The sequence below is a fragment of the Chiloscyllium punctatum genome, chromosome 34 (assembly GCF_047496795.1).
Source record: "Chiloscyllium punctatum isolate Juve2018m chromosome 34, sChiPun1.3, whole genome shotgun sequence".
NCBI lineage: Eukaryota > Metazoa > Chordata > Chondrichthyes > Orectolobiformes > Hemiscylliidae > Chiloscyllium > Chiloscyllium punctatum.
The window spans coordinates 44,981,494-44,992,350 of NC_092772.1; the positions used below are offsets into that span (position 1 = coordinate 44,981,494).

The 10,857-nt window shown below is 49.4% G+C and overlaps 1 protein-coding gene across 1 annotated transcript; it reads left to right on the forward strand.

Annotated features, from left to right (window-relative positions):
• The first annotated feature begins 2,274 nt into the window (after positions 1–2,274).
• Positions 2,275–10,639, forward strand: LOC140458728 (prenylated Rab acceptor protein 1-like). The gene is made up of 4 exons (XM_072553389.1): positions 2,275–2,341; positions 3,946–4,049; positions 7,620–7,832; positions 10,432–10,639. The coding sequence occupies exons 2-4, from the start codon at positions 3,982–3,984 to the stop codon at positions 10,637–10,639; spliced, it is 489 nt and encodes a 162-aa protein (XP_072409490.1). The 5' UTR covers positions 2,275–2,341; positions 3,946–3,981.
• Positions 10,640–10,857: the final 218 nt, after the last annotated feature.

Here is a 10,857-nt window from a genome sequence, read left to right on the forward strand (position 1 = left end):
GCTCAGGTTCAAGTCCGGCCACTAAAGTAGGCCTCAGCAGGCCGGAATTGCAACCTTGAAAATCCCTGGCGCATTTGGGATTCCTGTATCTGCACCCTGTCTCAGGGATTTCCCCACAACTGGTCTAGGCTTTCCCAGGCCTTCACTGGCCTCTTCTTTGGGTGAGGCTTTTCTGTCGACCACTTGTCTCAATTCTCAAGGGAGTAAGGATAAAGGGATCTTTTTCAGGATGACAGCTGGTGACGAGTTAATTTCCAAGGGTCAGTGTTGGGACCACAACTATTCACATTATACGTTGAGGAAGTGGAGAGGTTGCAAAAGGACTCGGTCATGCTCGGCAAGTGGACACAGAAGTGACAGATAGAACACAATGTGGGGTTAGTGCAAAAGGCATTGAGGCACAGAGAGACTTGGGAGATGTTCTGGCATTGGCAGGTGTTGAATCGAAAAGTGTGGCGCTGGAAAAGCACAGCATCCGAGGAGCAGGAGTGTTGACATTTCGGGCATCAGTCCCTCATCTCCCGCTCTTCAGATGCTGACTGGCCTGCTGCATTTTTCCAGCACCACACTTTTCAACTCTGACTAGTGGTTCAGGGCTCTGGGTCTGTACTCAATGGAATTTAGTTGGATGAGTGCGGGGGAGTCTGATTGAAACTTCAAAACACTGAGGGGCCTGGAATGGAGAGGACGTGGATAAGATGTTTCCACAAGGAGGAGAGGCCAGGGTGTGATGGCACAGCCTCAGAGTGTCCTGGGAGGAGGAAGAATCCGAGGTGGATTCCAGCCTCAGGGGACTCCCATGTGCGGACTTTGCACATTCTCCCTGGGTCTACTCCAGCCGCTCCGGTTTCCTCCCACAATCCAAAAATGTGCAGATTAAGTGCATTGGCTATGCTAAATTGCCCATGGTTGAGACATGTGTAGGTTAGGTGCATTAGTCAGGGGAAATGTAGAGTATTAGGGGAATGGGTCTGGATGGGTTACTCTTCGCAGGGTCGGTGTGGACTTGTTGGGCCAAATGGCCTGTGTCCACACTGTAGGGATTCTATGTCTTATCTTATCCTCAATCTGAATGATGCTGGAGACCCCTGACCATATGATAGTAAGTTTGATTTGACCCACAGCTCTCAGTGACCCAGCAAAACAATGTATAATCCCATTCCAGCTCCTGGGCAGTGTCATGGCGAACAGTCTAATGTAGCTGGAACTGAACAACACTGGTTCCAGGGTCAGAACCAAACCTGGTCCAGTGATGTATTGATGTAAGAGTAATGATTGGTCAGTGGAGGCAGTTTTAAACGGTGTTTTGATTTGACAGTGATCTCCAACACCCCCAACAAACCCCACCTCCTCCCATGGATACCGCCCTCTTTCTGGATTTGCTGGTATTTTTCGGCCCAGATACCGCCCTCTGATTGGATATCCTGTTGTTCCTGGCCCAGATACCGCCCTCTGATTGGATATCCTGTTGTACCCTGCCCAGATACCGCCCTCTGATTGGATATCCTGTTGTACCCTGCCCAGATACCGCCCTCTGATTGGATATCCTGTTGTACCCTGCCCAGATACCGCCCTCTGATTGGATATCCTGTTGTACCCTGCCCAGATACCGCCCTCTGATTGGATATCCTGTTGTACCCTGCCCAGATACCGCCCTCTGATTGAATATCCTGTTGTACCCTGCCCAGATACCGCCCTCTGATTGGATATCCTGATGTACCCTGCCCAGATACCGCCCTCTGATTGGATATCCTGTTGTACCCTGCCCAGATACCGCCCTCTGATTGGATATCCTGTTGTACCCTGCCCAGATACCGCCCTCTGATTGGATATCCTGTTGTACCCTGCCCAGATACCGCCCTCTGATTGGATATCCTGTTGTACCCTGCCCAGATACCGCCCTCTGATTGGATATCCTGTTGTACCCTGTCCAGATACCGCCCTCTGATTGGATATCCTGTTGTACCCCGCCCAGATACCGCCCTCTGATTGTATATCCTGTTGTACCCTGCCCAGATACCGCCCTCTGATTGGATATCCTGTTGTACCCTGCCCAGATACCGCCCTCTGATTGGATATCCTGTTGTACCCTGCCCAGATACCGCCCTCTGATTGGATATCCTGTTGTACCCTGCCCAGATACCGCCCTCTGATTGGATATCCTGTTGTACCCTGCCCAGATACCGCCCTCTGATTGGATATCCTGGTGTATCCTGCCCAGATACCGATCGCTGATTGGTCGAGAGCTCGGGCGCGGCGGTTTATTGTGGAGGAAGCAGAATCATAAAGGTGTGTGACGTCACATCCTTTGCCAACGGGTCACAGGAAATAACAGAAACAGGTAAGAATTTACATTTTCCTTCAGAGCCTATGGATATAATGTACACCCTATAGACAACATAAAAATCAAGTGTATATCTTAAAATACCCCTATAGATTCCGTGTGCCCCCCCCCCCCCCCCATCGTTATCTACAGATACCCTATAGCCGCAAGAAACTCTATACGTACCCTAGGCACTCCCTATCGACCCTATATGCCACCTATAGACACCCCATAGACCCTGTATGATAACTATAGACACCCTATAGACTCTATGCTAAGTATAGACACCCTATAGGCCCTGTATGCCATCTATAGAGTCTATGTGAAGTATAGACAACTTATAGATTCTGTTTGCTACCTATAGACACCTTATAGACCCTGTATGCTACCTATGGACTCCCTATAGGCCCTATATGCTAACTATAGACACCATACAGACCCCGCATACTCCTGATGGATGCCCTACAGACCCATCCACTCCTGACAGACCCCATGCGCTCCCTATAGGCACCTGTGGATGCCTGATATAGACTCTATGCAGTTCTCAGGAAGGGTCACTGGACCCAAATCGTTAACTCTGAGTTCCCCGCACAGATGCTGCCAGACCTGCTGAGTGTTTCCAGCAATTTCTAGTTTTGCTTCAGATATATGGAGCCCTTGGAAGACCCATATGTATCTTTAAAGTGATTCAGTGCACTCTATGGCCCCCTATGGAGACACTGGATCCTGGGTATACTTGATAGAGCCCAGATAGACTCTATAGAAATTGTACATGACATCGGACAGGCAGGCAGGAAAATAGGCCCCTGGATATAACAGCACCAATTAGCCACCAAAAGACATGACCAACTATCACTGGTATCCATATACACAGATGAAGAGGGATACAGTTCAACTGGAACAGTACATCCAACCTGGGACAGGCTAAACAAAGACACACAGGGGATTTCTGAGAGACCTGGCATTCAAACAGGAACTCCGTAACAAACATATTGATTTGGACCCCATTAACCAGCCCCTGAGAAAAAGAATCTGAAGTGATATCACCTACCACGACAGACCCAGACAGATAAATAGCAAGTGGGACAGATCACCAGCGTTTCACCGGAGGCTCCCTGATGATGTTATGGTGACAAAACATCTGAGAACAAACCTTCCAGCTCAGCGAGCAAACTTACAACCTGAGCTAAAATGGTAGAGACTTGTACAGCCTATAGATACACTGTAGACCCTGCGGCAGTCCTGTTGAGAATTATAGAGCTAATATAAACCTTTTAGAAAACTGATTGTTGTTTATAAACCCTTAAATTGCCTGTAGAGATAATCTGTTCAGATTCTCTGGAGACCTTTCAGCTTGCATAGAGACCCTATTGCAATCCTATTGAGAAACCATAGAGAACCTATAGAACCAAACAGATATCAAAGACTCCATAGTAACCTCATACTATCTGTACAGACCTGACTGACCCAGTATAAATCCTATAAGAGTACTTATAGGTACTGCACAGCTTTATGGAGAGGGCCATCTATAGACGCTGTATGAGCTGGTTTATTGCTGTGATGAGAGTCGGTCACTGTTTACTGATGAAAGATTCTTTCTCCAATTTGTTTCTTTGTTCTAGGTATTCCGGGCTCTCTGATCACTTTTTCCAGAGGCCATGAGCTCCAAGCCTGATGACGTCTTCTCCCTGACCAAAGAGGAGGAAGCAAGCAGGGTGACTGGCAGGTGAAGTCACGCTGACCTCTCGCTGGCAGGTTGTCTCAGCTCATGGGTTCCAGCTCTCCCTCCTGGGAAACACCCAGTTACAAAACCAGGGTCCCTTTAAAGGAGTGGTCTGAGGGCCTCTTGAATTGAAAAGTCACATTGTCCCGGAGTGTGTTAGAACATGTCTGAGCAGAATGCTTAAAAATATCAGTAAAATCGCACGGCTGCCAACGATGTACAACAGCATTTCTGCTTGAGTGAAATCTTGATAGAAAGGGGGAGGAAACAAATACTGTGTTCTTTCCCAGTGGAGCCCTCTGCATCTCGGAGTCCTCTTACTTTTCACGAGCAGCCTGGGATAGAAGGTGTTTCACACGGCTGGCAGGTGGGACTAGATTGGGTTGGGGATATCTGGTCGGCATGGACGGGTTGGACCGAAGGGTCTGTTTCTATGCTGAACCTCTCTATGACTCTAAGAGAACAGTTTTGTTAAGCCGAACCCAGAGTATTTGAGAGACTTAGCCATGAATTGATTTTCATTTATGATTTTTGATTTGGTAAGAATATTTGCTTTAAACAAAACCTCAATTTAAAAGTACCTAAATTTATTGAAGAGGGGGTTGAAATATTTTCTGTACCATTTTGAGAAGGTTGCTATAAGTTTCAATGGCCTAGGGAACCAAGTGTTGGAGGTTCCAGGTGAATAGTCCAAGATTATAATATGACAAAGACTTCAATGCTTAATACATTTGAGTTAGTTGCAAACGTTTGCAGACAAAAGTTTAGAAATCAGACTTTTTTTTTGTTAAAATAATCTCTCGACACCAACAGGTTTAATTGGAAGTGCCAGCTCCTTCATCAGGTGGTTGTGGAGTACACTGTGATGTAACTGAAATTATACAGTGGAAAATACCTTGATTCTTTAAGTCTCTCATCTGTTGGAATGACCATGTTGATTTCACTTCTTTCATAAGTAAATCGCAGAACTTATTTTTTAAAAATAAAAGTTACATTCTCAAGTGGAAGCTCATGCTTCCAATCAAACCTGTTGGACTATAACCTGGTGCTGTGATGTTTTTTTTAAAACTTTGTACACCCCAGTCCAACACTGGCATCTCCATACCATGACTTTTTTTTTTTGGAATTTGTTTATTCAACAAGGAGCTGAATTTGAATTGAGGAGCTGCTCAGCTTGAGTGAGATTTTGCAAGATTTCAGAGCGGTCCTGTGTTAATGGCAAACTTTAAAAAAAAAACAGTCATAACTTTCTTCCACCTAGAAGTCAATGAGGCTTCTGAGGTCAGAGTTTGCTGTTTGGCTGATGGCTGCAATCTGTCCCAAAAATACAGCTGGCAGTAAACGTTTGCAAACAGAAAATATGGGGGAATAAGACAAGTGAGAGTGTACGGGACAATAGGCTCTTTGGAGAGGGGGGGGAGGAGGAGGAGGAACAACAGAGTTGAAGTGGTAGAGGCTTCATGTTCAATTCCTGTGCTAACCGAGGTCACATACCTCCTTAACCTCGCTCTTTACCTGACTGTTGCATCAAACTCACCAGCAGCTTCTATATAAATTCCTCTCTCAATCTCCTACGTTCCAGTGAAACATGTTCAAACCTTCTTTCCAACTCAGACTCTCCACATCCAGCAACATCCTGGTTAAATCTTTCCTGAACCCCCGTCCTATAAACAACAGGGCGATCAGAACTACACACCGGATTCTGGAAGGGGTCTCCTCGATGTCCTGTATGACCTCAACATGACTTCCCCAACTCCTACATTCAAAAGACAGAGCAATGAAAGCAAGCGTGCTAAATGCCTTTTTAACCACCATGTCTATATGTGATGCAGACTTCAAAGATCTGAATCCCTAGGTTTTTGTGTTCTGTCGCATACATGATGTTTCTCACAGCCTATAAAAGATGTATTTATTCCTCCCCTCTGATTCCTGTTAGCCATTCAATGCAGCTTCTAGTTTACACAGTAATCTTTAATGTGACATTCCTTATCTCTCCACGCTTCAGGCTCACTGCCTTTATTCCTGATGAAGGGCTTTTGCCCGAAACGTCGATTTTGAAGCTACTTGGATGCTGCCTGAACTGCTGTGCTCTTCCAGCACCACTAATCCAGAATTCCTTATCAAATGCCTACTGGAAAACTCAGTACTGTACGTCCATTGGTTCCCCTTTATGTACAGCACAAGTTACTTAGAGTCACAGAGATGTCTGGTTCGGTCCAACTCATCCATGCCAACGAGATATCCCAACCTAATGTAGTCCCACCTGCCAGCACTTGGCCTATATCCCTCTAAACCCTTCCGATTCCTGTCCCCATCCAGGTGACTTTTAAATGCTGCAATTCTCCCAGCCTCCTCCCACTTCCTCTGGCAGTACTTCCTGAACGAACTCCGTTAAGTTGGTGAAACGCAATTTCTACGTTGTATTCGGTCACACTCCGATGACATACCCCTGAGCTTTGCTGCACCAGGTGAGGAGAGGGGTGCACAGAGACCAGAGGACCTGACCAAAACCACCAGGACCGTGAGCTGGGTCTGGGAAATCCTACCTCTCGGCCTCTCTCTGCCACAGTCACAACGTGCCTGAGTTTCCTAGAGGGAGGAGCACATTGTGTATGCTCCCCCAGTAGCGTTTGGGCATAGGGTGAGCACATCAGGGGTGGGGCACATTATAGAATCCATGCAGTGTGGAAACAGGCCCTTCGGCCCAACAAGTCCACCCCGACCCTCTGAAGAGTAACCCACCCAGACCCATTCCCCTAAATTTCCCCCCCCTGACTCATGCACCTAACCTACACATCCCTGAACACTGTGGGGCATGTAGCGCGGCCAATTCACCCTGACCTGCTCACCTTTTGGACTGTGGGAGGAAACCAGAGGGAGCCCACCCCGACACGGGGAGAATGTGCAAACTCCGCCCAGACAGTCACACCTAGGCTGGAATCGAACCCGGGTCCCTGGTACTGTGAGGCAGCAGAGCTAACCACTGAGCTAGCGTTATCCTCACTTCCCTGCAGTACCATTATGATTCTGCGGGGGGCAGTGTATCCTGCTTACTGGGTGATTTCTAAATGAGAAAGACAGGAGTTTGTGTTCTTGCCCATGTAGCTGCTGCTCAAGGGGAGCCTCCTGATGGGAACAGTGGAAACTGTTATTGGGAAGGCACTGTAGCTCAGTGGTTAGCACCGCTGCCTCTCAGCACCAGGGTCCCAGGTTCAATTCCAGCTTTGGGTGACTGTCTGTGTGGAGTTTGCACATTCTCCCCGTGTCTGCGTGGGTTTCCTCCCACAGTCCAAAGATGTGCAGGTCAGGGTGAATTGGCCATGTTAAATTGCCCGTAGTGTTAGGTGCATTAGTCTGAGGGAAATGGGTCTGTGTGGGTTACTGTTCGGAGGGTCAGTGCGGACTGGTTGGGCCGAAGGGCCTGTTTCCACACTGTCGGGAATCAAATCTGTCCCTTTACAATGAAACCGTGTCGGTTTTTCCATGTCGTCGGGGTGCCGATCCCATCTTTCAGGATAGTATGCAGGGCTGTGACCCACACTCACCCCCTCCCTCTCTCCCTCCTGCCCTCAGGATGTATATTCCCAAGATCATCTCCCAGGGCCCAGCGAAGGAATGGATCGAGAGGCGCAGGCTCACCATCCGACCCTGGGCCTCCTTCGTCGACCAGAAACGTTTCTCCCGGCCGAAGAACTTTGGCGAGATGTGCAAGCGGCTGGTGAAGAACGTGGAGTACTTCCAGAGCAACTACGTGTTTGTGTTCCTGGGCTTGATCGTGTACTGTGTGTAAGTGAGAGGGACGTGGGCAGGGGGTTAGTGAGGACTAGGGTAACGGCAGCCATGCGGTGTTCCTCAGTCTTGTGGGCATGTTGAGGTGTAGAGTCGGCGATGGAGCTGCTGCATCCTCCCCTGAGCTGTCCCCAGCCCAGGACTGCTCCCAGTACCTGCCCCAGGTCCCCTCCCTGCCTGACTGGCTATATTCTCCTGGCTCAAAGAGAGGCCCAGATTCCCAGGTGAAACTGTGTTCCCCAGAGCACCGAGGGACCCTCTCCAACATTCCAGGCTGTTGGACGTGGTGCTTTTTCCACTTCCTAGTACCCAGACACTGGGGGATGGTATATACTCCTCATTCCCAGATTTGGGCCACTTGGACTCCATGTACTCACGAATGTAATGTTCGATCATTTTCATTGTCCCTCTGTTTGTGTGTGTGAATTTTGTGCTCTCTCGCAGACACTTTCTGATCTCCAATTCTCTTTCACACACTCATTTTCTCACTATCTCTCACACACTCCCTCTCACTACCTTTCCACAGTGCACTCTGTCTCCCCCTCTCTTTGCCACACTCCCCCCTCCCTCTCTCTCTCCCTATCTCTCTGAGACACACTCTCACTCAGAATCTCTTGCACACACTCTGTCATCTCATGTATGCTGTCAGCAGCGCGCCCTGTCTCTCTCATATGCTTGCTCTCAGTCCTGCACTCCCTTCTCTCTCTCATTCTCCTGCTCGCCGACTCTCCCTCTTGTTCACACTCTTTCCGTCTCTATCTCTCACTCTGTGTGAATCTCTCTCTCTCGATTTCACTCGCGGTTCCCTTCCCTCACACTCATTCTCACGCCGAGTGGTTTAGACGAGGGGGAGCCAATGGATGTTATCTGCCTCGTCTTCAAGAAGGCCTTTGACAAGGTGCCACACAGGAGGCTCCCAAGTAAGATAAGGGCCCACGGTGTTAGAGGCAAAGCCGAGAGTGGGGATAGAAGGGTCCTTCTCAGGATGGCGGCCGGTGGTGAGTGGTGTTCCGCAAGGCTCCATGTTGGGACCGCAACTTTTCACTTGATACATTAACGACTTAGATGAGGGAACTGAGGGCGTTCTGGCCAAGTTTTCAGATGATATAAAGATACGTAGAGGGAGCATTGAGGAGGCGGGGAGGCTGCAGAAGGAGTTGGACAGGTTAGGGTAGGGAAAGCACCAGCAGATGTGGCAAAGTGTCACTTTGGGACGAAGAATAGGGGCATGGACTATTTTCCAAATGGGGAGAATATCCAGAAGGTCCACGCCCCTCCCATCCTGGCACCTTCCCCTGCCACCGCAGGAACTGTAAAACCTGCGCCCACACCTCCTCCCTCACCTCTATCCAAGGCCCTAAAGGAGCCTCCCACATCCATCAAAGTTTCACCTGCACATCCACTAATATCGTTTATTGTATCCGTTGCTCCCGATGCGGTCTCCTCTACATTGGGGAGACTGGGCGCCTCCTAGCAGAGCGCTTTAGGGAATATCTCCGAGACACCCGCACCAATCAACCCCACCACCCCGTGGCCCAACATTTCAGCTCCCCCTCCCACTCTGCCGAGGACATGAGGTCCTGGGCCTCCTTCACCACCGCTCCCTCACCACCAGACGCCTGGAGGAAGAACGCCTCATCTTCCGCCTCGGAACACTTCAACCCCAGGGCATCAATGTGGACTTCAACAGTTTCCTCATTTCCCCTTCCCCCACCTCACCCTAGTTCCAAACTTCCAGCTCAGTAACTGTCTCCTTGACTTGTCCGGACTTGTCCTACCTGCCTATCTCCTTTTCCACCTATCCACTCCACCCTCTCCTCCTTGACCTATCACCTTCATCCCCTCCCCCACTCACCCATTGTGCTCTATGCTACTCTCTCCCCACCCCCACCCTCCTCTAGCTTATCTCTCCACCCTTCAGGCTCTCTGCCTTTATTCCTGATGAAGGGCTTTTGCCCGAAACGCCGATTTCGAAGCTCCTTGGATGCTGCCTGAACTGCTGTGCTCTTCCAGCACCACTAATCCAGGATCTGGTTTCCAGCATCTGCAGTCATTGTTTTTACCTAGAATATCCAGAAGTCAGAAGTCTGAAGTGCGAAGAGACTAGGGAGTTCTAGTCCAGGATTCTCTCGAGGTAAACTTGCAGGTTGACTGAGTGGCAAATTCAGTGATGGCATTTATTTTGAGAGAAATTGAATATAAAAGCAGGGATGTGTTTCTGAGGCTCTGGTCGGACCCCATGTGGAGTACTGTGCGCAGCTTTGGGCCACCGACCTGGAGCGTGTTCGGAGGAGGTCCACGAGAAAGGTTAAGTTTTTCAATCCTGGGGCCAATGAGGAATGTCTGTGGACTCCGGGGTTTATGTTCGATGAAGTTTAGAAGGATGAGGAGGGATCTAACTGAATGGCCTGGACAGAGTGGGTGTTGGGAAGATGGTCAGAGGGACTGGGACCCGAGGAGAATGGGGTTGAGAAACTTAACAGCCGGGGTTGAACGGCAGAGCAGACTCGATGGGCAGAATGGTCTAAATTTCTGCTCCTCTGGCTTACGGTCTCTCTCTCTCTGTGTTCTCCTCCTCTCTTCCCCCACCCCCCAGGATCACCTCTCCGATGCTGCTCATCGCCCTGGTGGTGTTTTTCGGAGCTTGTTACATTGTTCACCTGCGGGCCTCCCAGTCTCGCCTTGTCCTGTTCGGTAAGTACCCCGTCCGAATGCTTTGTCAGATTCGAGCATCTGCCTGCACCACCTTCTCTGGGCAGCACAGTCACTCAGCTCTCCTCTGGATCACTCCCTCCTCACCTTAAACTGATGCCCGCTGTTCTGAGACACACCCGCCCTGGGGGAAAAGATTGGCACCGTCTGTCTCGTGACGTCGGATACCTCAATCAGATCCCCTCCACCCCTGCTGCAGGGAAAACAAACCCAATATCTCCTCGTAACTGAAGCTTTCCATCCCAGGCAACATCCGAGTGAATCTCCTCTGCACCCTCTCCACTGCAATCATGTCCTTCCAATAGTGTGG